The 20079-nt window shown below is 48.3% G+C and overlaps 1 protein-coding gene across 1 annotated transcript; it reads left to right on the top strand.

The window, feature by feature from the left end:
• Positions 1 to 1001: 1001 nt before the first annotated feature.
• LOC134341206 (C-X-C chemokine receptor type 3-like) lies at positions 1002 to 18308 on the top strand. The gene is made up of 2 exons (XM_063039033.1): positions 1002 to 1246; positions 16628 to 18308. Exons 1-2 carry the CDS (start codon positions 1214 to 1216, stop codon positions 17777 to 17779), a joined length of 1185 nt encoding a protein of 394 aa, XP_062895103.1. The 5' UTR covers positions 1002 to 1213; the 3' UTR covers positions 17780 to 18308.
• Positions 18309 to 20079: the final 1771 nt, after the last annotated feature.

The following is a 20079-nucleotide window of genomic DNA, read 5'->3' as shown; positions in this document are numbered from 1 at the left end:
ATAAGTGTTACTACACCTTTCCCATTCCTCAATTCCACCCAAATAGCCTCCCTAGACGAGCCCTCTAATCTATCCTGCCAAAGCACTGTTGTAACATTTTCTCTGACAAGCAATGCAACACCTCCCCCTCTTGTCCCTCCGATTCTATCATACCTGAAGCAATGAAATCCAGGAATATTTAGTTGCCAATCATACCCCTCCTGCAACCATGTTTCACTAATAGCTACAACATTATTTTTCCAGGTATCAATCCATGCTCTAAGCTCATCCACCTTTCTTACAATGCTCCTAGCATTAAAATAGATGCACTTAAGAAACTCTCCACCTCTTACTCTCTGTTTATCCCGAATGGTGAAAACAACTTTATTATCTTTTTCTTCCTTCTCCCCTACATCTTCGGTTTGAGCGCTCCCTTTCTCTGTCTCCTGCCTATCCTCCCTCACACTCTGTCTACTAGGTTTCTCTATTTGTGAACTAACCTCCTCTCTGCTACTATCTTCAATTTGATTCCCACCCCTCAACCATTCTAGTTTAAAGTCTCCCCAGTAGCCTTCGTAAATCTCCCCGCCAGGATATTGGTCCCCCTAGGATTCAAGTGCAACCCGTCCTTTTTGTACAGGTCACGCCTGCCCCAAAAGAGGTCCCAATGGTCCAGAAACTTGGATCCCTGTCCCCTGCTCCAATCCCTCAGCCACGCATTTATCCTCCACCTCATCGCATTCCTACTCTCACTGTCGCGTGGCACAGGCAGTAATCCCGAGATTACTACCTTTGCGGTCCTTTTTCTCAACTCCAATATTGGTGAGAATGCAACACGATCGTTATGAATGGGTCAGTACAGAACTGGCGGGCCGAACGGTCTGTTTCATAGAGTCAATCTGTCAAGTTCCAATATCGGACGGCGAGGAGGGTGCGCTGTGGGAGGAGCGGTGAACAGGACGCGCTGTGGGAGGGGCCGTGAGTAGGGAGCAGAGCTTTTGCAGAGCCGGTCCATAGCTCCCTCTTCTCACACACCCACCTGATGAGCGCTGCGTCAACACACTTTGATTCCTGAGTTGCTTGCACTGCTGGGGATCGCCACGAGGTACGTCTGCGACCGGAATAGCCCACCGAGAAAGTGCATTCCTGCGACGAATTCCAACTCCATGGAGTGTGTGGTTTTCCAGTCCGCTGACTGAGAGTCGCGACGAGCCTCCCTGCCGAACTGTCTGCCATGGAGGACAACTATTACGAAGGTTCCTACGTGGTGAGTTCAATCCATTCCACGTCGCTCTGGAAGCGAACTCGGACCAAACGCGGCTCAGTGACCAGGGAGGAGAGTTCCAACCAGCATCTCTTTGGGATGTGTGGAGAGACGGGGTGCGGGGACGTGTCTGAAGGGGTGGCTCCGTTATCAGAATGGAGAGGCCAGTTCAAAGCGAATGATCGACCTTCCCTCTCCCCCTTCAAAGCTCAAAGTAAAGTTAATATCAAAGTACATACAGTATATGTCACCGTATAGTACCCTGAGATTCATTTCCTTGCGTGTATTCACAGTAAATAGAGAAAAAACACAATAGAATAAAAAAAACCGCACACAACACAGACAAACAACCAATGTGCAAAAGCTAACAGAATGCGCAAACACAAAAGGAAAAAACATCATTATACTGATAAATAAAATGATGACTATTGGGAACATGAGTTGCAGGGTCATTGAAAGTGAGCCTATAGGTTGTGGAATCAGCGCTGGGGCGAGTGAAGTTATCTCCTCTGGTTCAAGAGCCTGATGGCTGAGGGGTAATAACTGTTCCAGAACCTGGTGGTGTGAGTCCTGAGGCTCTCGTACTTCTTCCTGATGGCAAGAGCGAGAAGAGAGCATGTCGTGTGTGCTGGGAGTCCCTGATGATGGATGCTGCTTTCCTCCGACAGCGTTTCATGTAGATGTGCTCAGTGGTGGGGAGCGCTTTACCCGTGATGGAATGGACTGTATCTACTACCTTTTGTAGGATTTTCCGTTCAAGGGGCTTGGTATTTTCATACCAGGCTGTGATCCAGTCACTCAGTATACTCTCCACCACACATCTACAGGAGTTTGTCAAAGTTTTCTCTCATGCGGAATCTTTGCAAATCTGTAACTAAGTAGAGGTGCTGCCGTGCTTTTTCGTCATTGCGCTTGTGTACCGGGCCCAGGACAGTTCTCCGAGATAATATCACCGAGGAATTTAAAGCTGCCGACCCTCCACCTCGGATGAGGACTGGCCATAGACCTTTAGTTTCCTTCTCCTGAACTCATTAATCCGGCTATTCCCCGACCAGAGATGCCGGAAATCCGAGCAACACACGCAAAACGCCGGAGGAACTCGTACAGTAGACGTTTCGGGCCGAGACGCTACAGCAGGACTGGATTTTTAAAAAAAGTGAGGAGTAGATGTAAAAGGTTGGGGAAGGGGGAGGGAAGAGAGAAACACAAGGTGAAACGTGAGGGGTGGGGTTGAAGTAAAGGGCTGGGAAGTTGATTGGTGAAAGAGATACAGGGCTGGAGAAGAGGGAATTTAATAGGAGACGACAGAAGTCTTGGAAGAAAGAAAAGGGGGAAGAGCACCGGAGGGAGCCGATGGGCGGGCAAGGAGATAGGGTGAGAAAGGGGAAGGGGAAGGGGGATGAGGAATGGTGAGGTGAGGGGGGGGCATTACCGGAAGTTGGAGAAATCGATGTTCGTACCACTTCTTCTGCTGGACATACACCTCTTCCCTCACCGCTCTTCAGGGCCCCAAACTGTCCTTTCAGGTGAGGCGACACTTCACCTGTGACTCTATTGGATCCGCTACTGTGTCCGGTGCTCCCGATGTGGCCTCCTGTACATCGGTGAAACCCGACGTAGTTCGGCAGATTGCTTCGCCGGGCACCTACGGCCAGAAAAAGCGGGATCTTCCAGTGGCCACCCATTTTAGTTCCACTTTCCAGTCCCATTCCGCTATGTCAATCATGAGGCCCCACTCAGGTTGGAGTGAAAAAACACCTTATATTCCGTCTGGGTAGCCTCCAACCAGGTGGCATGAACATCGACTTCTCGAACTTCCGGTAATGCCCCCCCCCCCACCTCACCATTCCCCTTTTCCCTCTCAGCTTATCTCCTTGCCTGCCGATGGCCTCCCTCTGGGTCCCCCCCCCCCCCCCCGTTTTCTTTCTCCATGACCTTCTGTCCTCTCCTATTAGATCCCCTTCTCCAGCCCTGTACCTCTTTCACCAATCAACTTCCCAGCTCTATACTTTATCTCCCTCCCGTTTCACCTATCAACTTTGTGTTTCTCCCTCCCCTCCCCCATTCTTTAATTCTACTCCTCAACTTTTTTTCTCCTGTCCTGCTGAAGGGTCTCGGCACAAAACGTTGACTGTCCTCTTTTCCATAGATGCTGCCTGGCCTGCTGAGTCCCTCCAGCATTTTGTGTCTGTTGCTTTTTCTGTTTCCATACCAGGCTGTGATGTAGCCAGTCTGTCTACTCTGCAACGTGCACCTATAGCCCTTGAAAGGACGTAAATCCTGTTCTATACTCATTATCGTCGTTCCTGAAGGTTTAGTCTACCCAGACATCACTTTCTATACTCCACCACAGATTGTATATGTCACCAGTTTAACGCCAGCGGCTGTTATCTCCCCAGGTAAAGCCACAGCAGATAAGATATTACAGTAGAGATATGACTAAGCTCTCGTCAGAAATTTCCAAACACTACAATCGAACATTCAGAATGAATACCGTTCAGTTTTCTCTTTCTCTTTCGCCGTCCTTGTAACCACGTTGTGACTCACAGGACAGAGGGTCTTGATTTTACCCCTTCAGCTATTAACAATTGCGATCCAGTCGAGGTTTCACCCTTTGTGCCCCACCGACTCTGATGCTGTTCACTCGCGTTCGGTCCATCCCCTTCTCTGCCTCTGCCGTTCCAGTGTTCGCTCGGGTACTCTTCCAGTGCGGTGAGAGTCTCTGCCACCCCCACGCTAACAGGAAATGCACTTAGATCCCAAAGCACCCCCCCCCCGTGAGAGAAATAAAGTTCTTTACACCCGCTCAACACCTCCTACCCAATGCCCCAAACTTTTCGTTTCACATCCCTCTCCCACGGGGGAAGTTTCCGTCTCTCCCTGTCATAATGTTATCCCACCTGCAGCAGGCCTGCCTGCCCACCTCCGCTCCAGGGGGAACAGACCCAGCCTCTCTCTTCTCCCCTCGTCACTGGAACCGTTCCGTCCCGAGCAAAGTCTCGGGGAATCTTCTTTTGCAGGTTGGTTCTTTGTCAGTCTTTGTTTATGTATTCTTTTCCCCACCAATTCTACTGTATTTCTTTATTTTCCTGTAAATGACTGCAAGAAAATGAACCTCGAGGCAGTATGTGGTGATATACCTAACCAAGTGGCCACTGAGCGTGTATGCATGGCCACAAGGCTCGATGGGTTGTGCTTTCAGAGATGCTCCTCTACAAACCACGCGTGCTTATTCGAGTTGCTGTCGCATTCCTGTCAGTTTGAACCGAACTGGCTATTCTCCTCTGCCCTCTCTCATTACTGAGGCTCTCTCACCCACAGAGTTGCTGGTCACTGAATTTTGTTTTGTTTTCCCCACAATTCTCTGTAAACTCTGCTGTGTGTGTGAAAATCCAGGAGATCAGCAGTTTCTGAGATACTCAATCCACCTCGTCTCGAACCAGCAATCATCCCATGGTCAAAGTACTGAGATCACATTTTTGTCCCATTTTGATGTTTGGTCTGAGCAACAACTGAACCCTTTGACCATGTCTGCATGCTTTTAACCATTGAATTGCAGCCAATGGCCAGAATGATTGTCTGGTTAGCTATCTACATCAAACCTCAAAGTAAATCTATTATCAAGGTACATATATGTCACCACGTACAACCCTTAGATTCATTTTCCTGTGGGCACTCACAGTAAATACGAAGAAACATAATAATAAGGAGGAGAGGAAGGAGGAGAAGCAATAAATATTGAGAACATGAGATGAAGCATCCTTGAAAGTGAGTCCAGAGGTTGTGGAACAATTCAGTGTTAGGGTGAGTGAAGTTATCACCTTTGGGTGCAGAGCCTGATGGATGACTGTTCCTGAACCTGATAGTGGGGTTCCAAGGCCCTTGCACCTCCCTCCTGAATACAGCTTCAGAGGAGAGCATGGCATGGATTCATGAACAGGTGTACAAAACAAAGTGACCACTGTACTTTGGTAATAAATTTACTTTGACTTTGAATGTCCTCCACACCCTCTGATCTCCTCCCTATAGCATGGTGACCAGGACCTCAAGCAGTGTTCCAGCTCCCTTCCATTAAACTCAACCCCCTCATATTGTCCCTATCCATCCCTTCCCTGCATGTTCACCTGTTTATCTGAATGCCTCTGAAATGTTGATGTTGTATCTGTGTTCTCCAGCTCATTCCAGGTACCCACCACTCTATGAAATAAAACTGCACCATACACCTTAAACTAACGCTCCCTGCCCCCCATTTAATTGCATGCCCTCTAATATCAAACATTTCATCCCTGGGATAAAGGATCTTTTCTCTCTATGCCTCTCATATTCTTAGAAACCTCTATCAGGTCTCCCATCAGTCTCCACCTCTCTGGGGAAAACAACCCAAGTTGGTGCAACCTCTTCTTGTAGCACATGCCTCATCCGGGCAGGTCTTCTGCAGCCTGTTTGAAGCCCCACATCCCTCCTATGAAGGTGCAACCAGATCTGCACACAACACTCTGTGTGGTTTAACTGAAGTTTTATACAGCTGCAAAATGACTTCTTGACTCATATATAACTAACACCCTAACAAATGGGGGGAAGTATGCTGTAGGCCTTCGTTACCACCCCATCTACACTACCACCCGGTATAAGTTACCAGTCAGTCTACGTTACCACCCCATCTACGTTACCACCCCGTCTACGTTACCACCCCGTCTACCATTTTCAAGGAACTACCATTATTATAATTTTTTATTATGTATATCACCTGCTTTCTCTGTATTTTCACAATTTATTGTCTTTTGCACATGGGTCATTTGTCGTTGCTGTCTGCAGTTTTTCATTGATTCTATTGTGTTTCTTTGTATTTACTGAGAATGCCCACAAGAAAACAAATCTCAGGGTTGTATATGGTGATATCTATGTACTTTGATAGTTTTAGTTCAACTTTATTGTATTCTCACTGTACATACATACAACCAAAAAAAACAAAGTTCCTCTGGACCATGGCGCACCCACACAACATATAAAACAAAATATTCCACTATAAATAGGTCAATAAAATATCTCATTGGTGGCAGCCTGTGGGAGGTAACTGTTACCCAGTCCGGCAGTCCTAGCCCTGATGCTCCTGTACCTCCTTCCTGATGGTAGTGGGTCAAAGAGGTTCTGGGATTGGTGGTAGGGATCATCAGCAATGCTTTGGCCCTTTTCATTGACCTTTGAACAATGTGCTGGGACCTCTGCTGTTTGTGATGTACATAATTGACCTGGTTGAAAATGGAGATGGATGGATTACTAAGTTTGTGGATCACACTGAGACTGGTGGTATTGTGGGTAATGGAGAAGACTGGCAAAGAACATCGTGTGATATAGATCAGATGCAAATTTGGTCCGAGAAATGAGATGGAGTTTAACCCAGATAAATGTGAGATGTTGCTCCTTGGTGGGGCAAATGCAAGGAGACAGTACACTGATAAGGGCAAGATCCTTCACCATGTTGCTGAGCAGAGAGATCTTGGGATCCAATTTCATAGCTCTATGAAGTGGCTACACAGGTCAATACAATGGTTAAGAAGGCTTATGGAATGCTTGCTTTTGAGTTGAGGCAGAGTTCAAAAGTCAAGAGGTTATTTTGCAACTTTATAAAACTCTGGTTAGGCCACATCTGGAGTATTGCAGACAGTTCTGGTCACCTCATAATAGAAAGGATTTTGAGGCTTTGGAGAGTGTGCAGAAGTTTACCTGGTTGCTGCCTGGTTTAGAGGGCAGATGCTGTCATAAGAGGCTGGATAAACTTGGGTTGTTTTCTCTGAAACACCAGAGGCCGAGAGGAGACTTGATAGAGGCTTATAAGATTATGAGAGGCAGAGATAGAGTGGACAGAGAGCATCTGTCTCCCAGGGGTGGGATGTCCAACACCAGACAGTTTGCATTGAAGGTGAGAGGGGGTAGGTGCAAAGGGAATGTGAGGGGAAAGTTTTTCACTCAGAGAGTGCTGGAGCCTGGAATGTGCTGCCTGGTATGGTGGCAGAGGCAAATACATTAGAGGATTTTAAGAGCCACTTGGATAGGCAGATGCATGTGAGCGAGATAGGGGAATCTGGACATGGTGTAGGTCAGAGGGATCAGGGTTTGGGTGTTTTTGTTTGCTTTTTAGATGGTTCAGCACAGCATTGTGGATAAGGCCCATCCCTGTGCTGTACTCCTCTATGTTCTAGGTTCTACGTTCCATACGTACTGGGAACCCAAGATCCTTCTGTACATCAGATAAATAAAGATCAAGGTGATTCGAGGATTGAAGAGGAGCAACACGGTAATTTTTGGATTGGGGAACTTTTACTAGTGGGACAGGATTAGTTCCAGGCCCTTGAATGCATCCTGTGATGCTGCTGCAAGTAGGTTGTTCATTGCACCTGTGAACATGGACTTGTGTACATCTCAATGAACTTGACATTGATTTTGTACATTTAAAAAATATACTGTCTCGTATGGCTTCAGTTTTCCATGGCCCTGTCCATTCTCTTATCCTATCAATATTCCTCCCTGGACATCCTTCACAGCTTCACATCATCCACAAACTTGGAAATATGACACTTGATGCTTTGTTCAGATTAAGCTGCCCTGATCTTCCGGGTGAAGTAATCTCTCCTGTGTCCAACACAAACTGCTGAGCCCTCATTCTCAGACAGGGACCCCTAGTCCTGGACTCCCTAGCCAGGGTGAACCCCCCTCCCCACATCACACCTACCCTATTGAGGGTTTTGTATCTCATTCTCCCAAACAGTGGGTCCCACCCTCAACTGATTAACCTTGTCCCCGGATAAATAAATTGATCTGGTAACCCTTCAGCCCTTCCCCTCCCTCTATGGGGAGTCCATCCTTCCTCTTGGAGGGAGACCAGACTCTGCACAATGTTGGCACTCATGTCCAGAGGACTAAAATATAAAAGCAAAGATGTAACACTGAGGCTTTATGATGCAGTGGTCAGACCACATATAGAGCACTGTGTGCAGTTTAGTGCCTCGTATCTAGAAAAGGAAGGGCCCAGAGGAGGTTTACAAGGATGATTCTAGGAATGAACGGGTTAAAGTGTGAGGAGCATTTGATGGCTCTGGCCTGTACTCACTGCAGATTAGTAGAATGAGGGGTCTCTCATTGAAACCTATCAAATGTTGAAAGGCCTGGATAGAGTGGACGTGAAGGGCATGTTTTCTATAGTGGGTGAGCCTAGGACCAGAGGGGACAGTCTCAGAATGGAAGGACATCCCTTCAGAACAGGAATGAGGAGGAATTTCTTCAACCTCTGCCCTCTTGTTTTTAAACACCCTGTTCCTGGGGGAAAAAAAAGACTGTGGTTTCACCCTGTCTGTGCCTGTTGTGATCTTATATTTCTCTGTCAGGTCACTGCTCAATGTCCTACTCGGCAGGGGATAAAATACAACTCTACACAAGCTCTCCTTGTAACTTGGGCCCCCAAGTCCAGGCAACTTCCTGGAAAATCTTTTCTGTACTCTTTCTAGTTAATGGCAGGTATTGGTATTGGATTATTTGTTTATTTATTCATTGAGATACAGCATGAAACCAACCCTTTGAGCCGCGTCCCCAATTTAATCTAGCCTAACCGTGGGACAGTCTAAAATGCCCAATTGATTTACTAACAACACACATCAAAGTTGCTGGTGAACGCAGCAGGCCAGGCAGCATCTCTAGGAAGAGGTACAGTTGACGTTTCGGGCCGAGATCCTTCGTCAGGACTAACTGAAGGAAGAGTTAGTAAGAGATTTGAAAGTGGGAGGGGGAGGGGGAGATCCAAAATGATAGGAGAAGACAGGAGGGGGTGGATGGAGCCAAGAGCTGGACAGGTGATTGGCAAAGGGGATATGAGAGGATCATGGGACAGAAGGCCCAGGGAGAAGGAAAAGGGGGGAAAAAGCCCAGAGGATGGGCAAGGGGTATAGTCAGAGGGACAGAGGGAGAAAAAGGAGAGAGTGAGAGAAAGAATGTGTGTATATAAATAAATAACGGATGGGGTACGAGGGGGAGGTGGGGCATTAGCGGAAGTTAGAGAAGTCAATGTTCATGCCATCAGGTTGGAGGCTACCCAGACGGAATATAAGGTGTTGTTCCTCCAACCTGAGTGTGGCTTCATCTTTCCAGCAGAGGAGGCCGTGGATAGACATATCAGAATGGGAAAGGGATGTGGAATTAAAATGTGTGGCCACCGGGAGATCCTACTTTCTCTGGCGGCCAGAGCGTAGGTGTGTGTTGCTTGAATTTCCAGCATCTGCAGAATTCCTCGTGTTTGCAATTAATTTACTAATTGGTACACCTTTAAACTGCGAGAGGAAATCAGACCACCCAGGAAAAAACCCACGATTTTAACACTGAGGACGTACAGACGACGTCAGAATTGAACTCTGAACTCCAGCAGCCCGAGCTGTAATCGCCTCGCACTCTACCGTGCACCAAGATACAGTGAGAAGCTTATCTTGTGTACTGTTCATTACACAATGCAGCAGTGACCAGAACTATACACAGTAAATCAATTTCTAAACGGTCCGTGAACCCATTAAATCTGCCTCGCTATTCCCGCTTTAAATGATTTATTTTTGTAACAGAGTAATTTGCAGTTTTTCCGTTGTTTTCTCTTTTTGCACGACTTATTTATTTTCATTTATTATATATTTCTTATTATAGTTTATAACTATTATGTATTGCATTGTACTGCTGCTGAAAACCAACAAATTTCACCACAGACGCCAGTGATATTGAACTAGATCTGGATTCTGTACTCCCGCAGCAAAGCAAATCTCAAGATATCTCACACTCGCGGCTTCCCACCGGTCCGACTTGACACGGCGGTCGATCGTCTTCCCACCTGGAAGTTGCGGTGGGGGCGCGGGGGGAGGTGGATCGGGTGCGTGTGGATCCCAGAAGAAGTCCTTCTACAAGGCCGCCTTTCCCTTCCACATTGGGGATCTTCCGTACGGGCTGCCGCGCAGAGCATTTTAACAGCTAAAGTTCTAGTTGAATTGTCGTTCGTCCACACACAAGTATTCAACAAATTTGCAAAGTACACAGAACAGAGAATATTACAGCACAGTACAGGCCTTTGGGCCCATGATGTTGTGTCAACCCGTTCGGAGATTAATCTAGCCCTTCATAGCCCTCCGTTTTTCTGTCATCCATTTACCTGCCTAAGAGTCTCTTAAGTGTCCCTAATGTATCAGCCTCTATCACCACTCCCGGCAGGGCGTTCCACACGTCCACCACTCTTTGTGTAAAATAATAAACCTACCTCTGACATCCCACCTACACTTCCCTCCAATGAGCTTGAAATGATGCACACTCATATCTGCCATTTCTGCGGGAAAAAGTCTCTAGCTGCCCACTTGATCTATGTGTTCATGGAGGCAATGATTATATTTATTTTTAAATAATCTATCGTAATAGAGGAGTAGGAGAATGGGCAAAGAAGTGGCAGATGGAATACAGCGTTGGGAAGTGTATGATCTTTGGTAGAAGGAATAAAGGTGTAGACTATTTTCTAAATGGGGAGAAAATTCAGAAATCAGAAGTGCGTGGGAATCCTCGCACAAGATTCCTGAAGGTTAACTTGCAAGTTGCCTCGGTGGTGAGGAAACAAATGCAACGTTAGCATTCATTTTAAGAGGACTAGAATACAAATGCAAGGATGTAATGCTGAGGCCCTATAAGGCATTGGTCAGACTGCATTGTCAACAGTTTTATCTAAGAAAGGATGTGCTGGCATTGGAGAGCATCCAGAGGAGTTTTATCAGAATGATGCTGGGAATGAAAGGGTTAATGTATGAAGAGTGTTAGTTGGTCTGGGCCTGTACTCAATGACATTGATAAGAATGTGTGGGGGGGGGGAGGATAAACCAACGGAATATTGAAAGGCCCAGATCGAGTGGATATGGAGAGGATGTTTCCTGCAGTAGGGGAGTCAAGGTTACACAATGGGGGCATTAGGAATGGACCCAAATGCAAGACACAGACACTGAAGAACAAGGAACAGGACTTGACTAGAGTAGGGATGTGACAGGATACAGACAAGGAGCAGGGACAAGAACGCAGACTTGGGCTTGGACTCCAGCCAGAGACTGGACAAGGACCCAGAACCTGGGTCTTGCCTCGGGCTCAGGCCCCTGAACCAGGCAAGGACATGACATGACTGCAGGACTGGAGGCTGGGGTCTTGAGGCTTGGAATGTGGAGGCTGATAACCCGGAGGCTGGAACTTGGAGACAGATATCAACATGGAGCCAGGACTTATCCTTCGAAAAGCTGGGACTCATCTTCAATACGACACCAACATGAGACAGGACAGAGACATAGAGCCGGGACTTATACTTAGACAAATCGGGACTCAACTTCACCTCCACACCAAGATGGGACAGGACCCCCGTTACGTAACGGCAGAACGGCCGGACTTACCCCAACAGAGGCAAAGACGAGACAAGACAGGACCCCAGCAGGGCAACGGCAGAACGGCCTGACTTACCCCACAGAGGCGAGGTCAAGAAGAGACAAACACCGAAGAACGACAGACAGTTCCATCTCTGCATTGGCGATTGAACTCAACAGTGGAATCAGGCGAGGCATCGAGGCAGACGGTCAGGCGGGGCATGCAGGCAGAGAGTCAGGCAAGAGGGAACAGGACAGTCCGGCAGGGAATCCCTGGTTTGAAGAAGTATTTATGTCTCAGCCCCAAAACGAGAATCATGCGCCTACAACTGAAGCTGGGGGAAACTAGAAACCCTGGAATAAGGAGCTATGGACCGGACCCTGAACCGGAATACGGATTTCACGGACCGGACCATGACACTAGGTCCAGATAGCATAGCTTCAGAATAGAAATGAGTAAGTATTTCATTCACCAGAGGGTAACAAATATGTGGAATTTACTGCCACAGACAGCTGTGGAGACCAAGTCATTGGGTATATTTAAAGTGGTGATTGATAGGTTCTTGATTCGTCAGGGCATTACTCATGTGACAGGAAGAAGGGAGGAGAGTGGGGATGAGAGGGAGCCTATTTCTGCTCCTATGACATGGTCTTATGACTCATGGGCCATACAGGAATCTGATGGAGGAGGGATATAATCTGTTCTTGAATCACTGAGTGCTTCTTCAGGCTCCTGTACCTTCTCCATGACGATAGAAATGAGGAGAGGGCAAGCTCTTTTTGTTCAGGCTGGATGGAAGGTCATATGTTTCGGGTGGAAGGTGAAATGCTTAAGAGGAACCAAGAGGGAGCTTCCTCACGCAGAAGGTGGTGCAAGTGGTGGATACTGGTTCAATTTAAATTACGCATGGGAACATGCAGGGATATGGTTCAGGTGCAGAGAGGTGGGACGATGCAGAAATCAAATCAACATGGACTAGATGGGCCAAAGGGTCTGTTTCTGTGCTATAGTGCTCCATGACTATACGTCCAGTATTGTGAGGTTCCTTAGTGATGGATGCCTCCTCAAATGAAGATGTCCTCAATGGTGGGGAGGGTTATGCTGGCTGACTTACAGCACTCTGCAACCTCTTGGAATCCTGTGCTTTGGAGCCTCCATTCCAGACGTGAGATTGATCTGCAGGGTACATCTGTAGAAAATTGTAAGAGTCTTTGGTGACATACCAAATCCCACGGAGATATTCCTGCTCTTTCTGCAGTGGATTAAATACGTCCTGGACCAGGATGGTGATATTGTCATTTGATGTTTGAATATGGAAGATAGAACATTGAACAGTATAATACAGGAATAGGATCTTCTGCCCATGAAGTTGTAGCAAACTAATGACATCTCATTCCCTCTACCTTCACAATGTCTTTATCCTTGCACATTGAAGTGCCTATGTAAAAGCCTCTTAAACTCCTCTATCGTATTTACATCTACCACTACCCTGGCAGCGCATTCCAGGCATCCACTACTCTCTGTGTTTAAAAAAATGCCCTGCACATCTCCTTAGCCCCTCTCATCTTAACTATGTTTTCTCAAGTATTAGACATGTTCACCCTGGGATAAAGATACCAGCCATCTACCCTGTCTATGCCTCTCATAATTTTATAAACCTCTCTCAGAGCTCCGCTCCATCACTGCCACTCCAGAGCAAACAATCCAAGTTTGTCCAAGAGTGCATCTTCTCTAATCCAGGCAGCATCCTGGTGACCCTCTCCAAAGCCTCCTCACATTTCCTGAACTAGCAAGAATGCCACCGTCAGTGGTATCTACAAGAGGCTGCTTCAAGAAGGCAACATCCATTATCAAAGATCCCTCACCATCTGGGCCACACCATCTTCTCACAGCTCCCATTGGCCAGGAGGTACAGAAGCCTGAAGTCCCACATCACCCAGTCACGAACAGCTACTTCCCTTCAACCATTCAGTTATTGAACAAACCAGCATAACCCTAACCACTGTTTCAGTACAGCAACACCGTGACCACTTTGCACTACAATAGGCAGTTTTTTAAAATTCTAATTTTGTTATTCCTTGTAAAAGTTGTTCATAACTCATGTACCATTTAGCAGCACCATGATCACTTTGCACTAAAATTGACTTTTCTATTGTAATTGTGTTTTCTTGTAAAAATTATGAATGATTTATGTTTTTTTGTGAATGATGCTCTGTGCATGTGATGCTGCTGCAAGTATGTTTTTATTGCACCTGTGCATACATGTATCTGTGTATATGACAATAAACTTGATTTTGACATTGTAATGTGGCAAATAGAATTAATGATGACTTTACTATTCAGAAATGGTCATTGTGGTTTGTAGTACTTTGATGCTATTTCTGTGAGGCCACGTTTGTTGTCCAAGACATTGGTGAGGCTGCACTTGGAGACTTGTGTTCAGTTTTGGTCGACCTTCAATAGGAAAGCTGCCATTAAGTTGGAAAGAGTGAAGATAAGATTTATGAGGATGTTGCTGTTACTTGAAGGACTAAGTTATGGAAGGAGGTTGGACAGGATGGGATTTTTTACACTGGACTGTAAGAAACTGAGGCGTGACCTGATAAGGGTGTATAAAATCATGAGGACCATCTGTAGGGTGAATGTGCACAGTTTTTCCCAGAGTTATGGAATCAAGAACTAGAAGGTTTGGGTTTAAGGTGAGAAGGGAGACACTTAAAAGCAACCCGAGGAGCCATATTTTCACCCATTTACCACATTACCACATTTGGTATGTGAAATCAGCTGCCAGAGGAAGTAGTTGAGGCAGGAATTTTAACAACACTGAAAGGACACTTGTACAGATACGTGCAAACACGAGGAAATCTGCAGATGCTGGAACTTCAAGCAACACACATAAAAGTTGCTGGTCCTGTCCGAGTCCTGACGGAGGGTCTCGGCCCGAAACGTCAACTGCACCTCTTCCTGCAGATGCTGCCTGGCCTGCTGTGTTCACCAGCAACTATGATGTGTGTTGCTTGTACAGGTACATGGATTGGAAAGATTTAGAGAGATATGGGCCAAATGCGGACAAATGGGACTGCCTCAGACTGGGCATCTGGACTGTACTTACTCTGTAGCAGTTACACTTTATCCTGCATTCTGTTATTTTGTACTACCTCAATACACCGACGTGATGAAATGATCTGTATGGATGGCGGGGAAAACGAAGTTTTTCACTCTTGGTACCTGTGACAGTAATAGACCAATTGATTTGGACAGGATTTGTGGTGAAGATGCTGACCAATGATGCAATGATCTGCTTTAGTAATTTCGGAGGGAATCACCTCCCATATCTCCCACCATCGGTAGCATCTACAAGAGACGCTGCTTAAAAAGGCAACATCCATCATCAAAGATCCCCACCATCCGGGCCATGCCAACACCTCACAGCTCCCATCGGGCAGGAGGTACGGAAGCCTGAAGTCCCACATCACCAGGTTCAGGAACAGCTACTTCCCTTCATCCATTCAGTTCTTAAGTCATCAGCAGTACCCTTACCAATGCCTCAGTGTGATAAATTGGTAAAATGGCTTATTATCGTCACTGCATATGGTTCTGTTCGTCCCATTATAGGAAGGATTTGCAGAAGAGGTTTATCAGGATACTGCCTGGATTAAAAGGCTATAACGAAATATTAGACAACTTGTGTTGTTTTCCCTGGATTGGTGGAGACTGAGGGGAGATCTGATAGAGGTTTATAAGATTATGAGGGGCATAGATAGAGCAGACAGAAAGTATCTTTTCTCCGTGACTGAAATGTCTAATACCAGGGGGCATGTTTTTAAAGTGAGAGCGGGTCATTTCAAAGGAGATGTGAGGGACAAGTTTTTTACAAAGAGAGAGGTGGGTGCCTGAGATGGTGGTAGAGGCAGATACAATACAGACATTTAGATGGGCACGTGAATGTGAGGAAAATGGAAGGATATGAATATTGTGTAGGAAGAAGGGATTAGGGCAGTTGGCAATTCACAATACAGGTGACCCAGGTTCAATTCCCACCACTGTCTGTAAGGAGTTTGTATGTTCTCCCCGTGACCATAGGGGTTTCCTCTGGGTGCTACGGTGTCCTCCCACAGTCCAAAGACGTACCAGTTCGTAAGGTAATTGGTCATTGTAAGTTGTCCCATAACTAGGCTCGGATTAAATCAGGGGATTGCTGGGCGGCGCGGCTTGAAGGCCGGAAAGGCTTACTTCGCTCTGGAGCTTAATAAGTAAATATATTGCTACTTAATCAGTTTGACACAACTTTGTGGGCGAAAGGGCCTGTTCCTGTAATGTGATGTTCGATGTTCAGTGTACCATTTTACAGTGAAAACCTTGTCTAGCACACCACCCTTTCAGACCTTTTCATTACAAAAGTGTGCCCAGGTAGAACACGAGAAAAGCACCCATGGAGTGTTACAGTTACAGAGAAAGTGCAGCGCGGCAGACAGTGAGGTGTTAAGGCCACCGTGAGGGAGATTGTGAGGACAAGAGTCCATCTCATGGTACCCGTCCTGCTGAAGGGTCTTGGCCGAAGCGTGGACTGTCCTCTTTTCCATAGATACCGCCTGGCCTGCTGAGTTCCTCCAGCATTCGTGTGTGCTGCTCGGGAATACCAGGCACAAACCCAATAATAAGCAATACACACACAAAATGCCAGACGAACTCATCAAGACAAGCAACATTTATGGAGGGGAATTAACAAGCTGAGCCCCTTCATTAGAACTGAGAAGAAAGGAGGGACAGAAGCCAAAATATGAAGATGGGAGTTTTGTTTTAATTGCGTTTTTCTTGTAAAAGTTGTGTAAAGTTGTTTTTATCTTGTGAAAGTTTCATCTCTGATACTGTGTGCCCGCGATGCTGCTGCAAAAGAAGTTTTTCATTACGCACAGGTATCTGTGCATATGGCATTGTATTAGACTTTTACTCTTTGAACCCTCTCCCCCTCAGGATACCGACATATTGAACAACCTGACCCTATACGGATTCAACGACTGGCTGAATTTCACCGGGAACCCTTGCCAGGACGCGGCGCCCTGTGGCGTGGAGCCGTGCGTCGCCAGTGGGCACGGGGGAGGTGGCGGGAGCGACCGGACTTCCCAACGAGTGCTGCTGTCCGTCTTGTATCTGATCGTCTTCCTGGTGGGATCTGTCAGCAACGGGCTGGTGCTAGTCGTTGTGTTGTCGGAACGCGGCCGTCGCCACCGCCGGCAATCCTCCATGGAGGTCTTCATGGCCCACCTAGCCCTTGCCGACCTGATTCTGGCTACAAGCCTCCCCTTCTGGGCGGTGGATGAGGCTTGGGGCTGGATCTTCGGCTGGGTGTCCTGCAAGCTGGTCGGCGCGCTGTACAACCTCAGCTTCTACAGCAGCCTCTACGCGCTCGTGTGTATCAGCTTCGAGCGGCGCCTGGCGGTCGTGCGCTCCGCCCCGACGCGGCCCCGGCACCTGGGGCATTCCATTGGCGCTCGGGTCGCCAGTCTCGCCGTCTGGCTGACCTGCCTCCTGCTAACCGTGCCTGATTTCGTCTACCTGCGGCTCGTGCCGTTCAACGGGGGCTCCCTACAGTGTGTGCATCATTACGGGGAGGAAGGAAACCGGGCTTGGGTGGTGGGCCTCCGCTGCTTCTACCACGCCACCGGCTTCCTGCTGCCGCTGACGATCATGGCTTACTGCTACCTCAGCATCGGACGCACCATCCTCCGGGCGAACGGAGCCCGGCGGCGCCGGGAATGGCGGGCGCTGAGGGTAATCGCGGCAGTGGTCCTGGCCTTCCTACTCTGTTGGACTCCGTACAACGTGACGCTCATGTTGGAGACTGTGCACCGGCTGGGCGCTCTGGACCGGGACTGCGCCTTTGAGCGGCGAATGGACCTGGCCTACACACTGACCGGCTGCCTGGCTAACCTGCACTGCTGTCTCAACCCCTTCCTCTACGCCTTCGTGGGCATCCGCTTCCGCGGGCAGCTGCACGACCTACTGCGAGGATGCGTACGGCGGAACAGGGTCGGGACCTGGCGGAGGGACTGGAGCGGCCGCAGCCGTAACTCCACTGTGTCCGGCGGCAGCGAGCTGGGCAACACGTCCAACTCCTGGATCTGAAATTTGGAGGGGCCAAAACACAAACCCATCCTTCCACCCACACCCTCACACACTTCCGCACCCCACACCCACACACACTCACACTTCCGCACCCCCCACACACACACTCACACTTCCGCACCCCCCCACACACACACACACTCACATTTCCGCACCCCAACTCACACTTCCGCACCCCCCACACACACTCACACTTCCGCACCCCCCCCACACACACACACTCACACTTCCGCACCCCCCCCACACACACACACTCACATTTCCGCACCCACACTCACACACTCACCCTCCACACACCTTCACACATACTCACACACCCCACACACACTCGCACACTCGTACATGCACACACACACTCACTTCCGCACCCCCCACACACACCGTCCACACACACTCACACACTCGCAGGTGCGCGCGCGCGCGCACACACACACACACACACACACACACACACTCGCAGGTGCGCGCGCGCGCGCACACACACACACACACACACACACACACACACACACACACACACGCACAAACACCTACTCTCATACATGCATAGTCTCTCTCTGTGTCTCTGTCTTGCTCTGTGTCTCTGTCTCTCTCTCTCATACACTCTCACACATGCAGACATACACACACAGCATCTGAGGAGGGAGAAAAAAAGAATAGTCAGTGTATTGATTGAAACCCTTCAGGCTTGACACAAAAATGTAGAGCAAGGGAGGCACAGACACAGAGATGGATATGGGGAGGAAGGCAGGGGGTCACAGAGATAGGGGAGGGGGTCACCGAGAATGGGAGGAGTGCCGGGAAGGTAAAGGTTACAGAGACAAGCAAGTGTATCGGGCCTGGAGGGGGTTACAGAGACGAGGAGGGGTGTAAGAGCTGGAGGGGGTTACAGAGACAAGGAAGTGTATCGGGCCTGGAGGGGGTTACAGAGACGAGGAGGGGTGTAAGAGCTGGAGGGGGTTACAGAGACAAGGAAGTGTATCGGGCCTGGAGGGGGTTACAGAGATGAGGAGGGGTGTAGGGAAAGGAGGGGGTCAGAGACTGGGAGGAGTGTAGGGAAAGGAGGGGGTCATAAAGATGGGAGGGAGAGTGTCACAGAGATGTGGAGGGGTGCAGGGGCAAGAGTGGGTCACAGAGGTGAGGAGGGGTGCAGGGTTTGAAAGCAGGATTTTGACCCAAGGGGTCGACCGTCCTGCCCTCATAGATGCCCCTTGAGCTGCCGAGCTCCTCCATCGGGATTGTTTTCCACTCCTCTTCAAGCACTTTGCCACCACCGGCAGTCCTTCACGGTGCACCTAGCCTCCCCTCTTCCCAGACTGTTCCCAAGAGTAACAAGAAACCCAGGCCATTTGGAGGCACTGGAGAATTCCTATCGGTGGGGAAGAAGAGACCCCCTCCCCCCATTCACTCCACATCCCAGTGAAAACAGCTTCTCTGATCCTCTGGAACCTTCCGAATGTTGGTGGGAGCTACCCCACGCTCACCTGAGCTCCTGGGACCAGAACCTCTCCACAACCAGATCCCCAGGAACCCATCTTGGACCGAATCCAGGGAAAGGTCTTGTTTGTGATCGTGGAATTCTGGGGTATCTGGATGGGAGAACTAGGAGAGAGACAAGTTCTTTTCCTGTGGATCTTCAGAGCCACCTTCTCACCGGAGAAGCTAAACATGCAGTTCTGCAGGGATCCAGAAAACAGAACATTACAACACGGTACAGGCCCTTCGGCCCACAGTGTTGTGCCCACCCACTCCAAGATCAATCTGACCCTTCCCCCACACATAGCCCTCCACTTTTCTATTATCCACGTGCCCTAAATGTTCCTAATTTATCTGCCTCTACCACCATCTCTATCAGCATCCATACACACAACACTCCCTCTGTGCTTAAAAAAAACTTCCTGTGATATCCCCCATGCTTACCTTCAACTGTGTTAAATTTATGACCCCTCATTTTAATCAATTAAATCCCTGATCTATTCTTCCCCCCAATGTGGTTAATAATCCTGGGCTCCTTGAACAAGAATTCAGGAGCGAGGGTGCTCCTACTCAATGGTGCTTGGGGTTGTGACGGTATCTCTTCGGCTGGAAGCCCAGCCAGGTCTCAGCAGGATAATGGACAGCTCTGAAATTCTTTCCAGCTCCTAATGAGGACTTTCCACCAGGTATCCATGAACAATAAAACCATAATCCTAACAAGGTGGAGAGGCAATTTATTCCTTGTCTGACTCTGGTGCTGGGAACGTTCCAAGGCCAAGGAAGCTGGAATCAGACTGGACCATTGTGGAATATGAAGGAAGCAG

The sequence above is a fragment of the Mobula hypostoma genome (genome assembly GCF_963921235.1).
Source record: "Mobula hypostoma chromosome 8 unlocalized genomic scaffold, sMobHyp1.1 SUPER_8_unloc_5, whole genome shotgun sequence".
Lineage (NCBI taxonomy): Eukaryota > Metazoa > Chordata > Chondrichthyes > Myliobatiformes > Myliobatidae > Mobula > Mobula hypostoma.
Note: the sequence above shows the minus strand (reverse complement) of the source record. Positions and strands in the feature narration are given on the sequence as shown.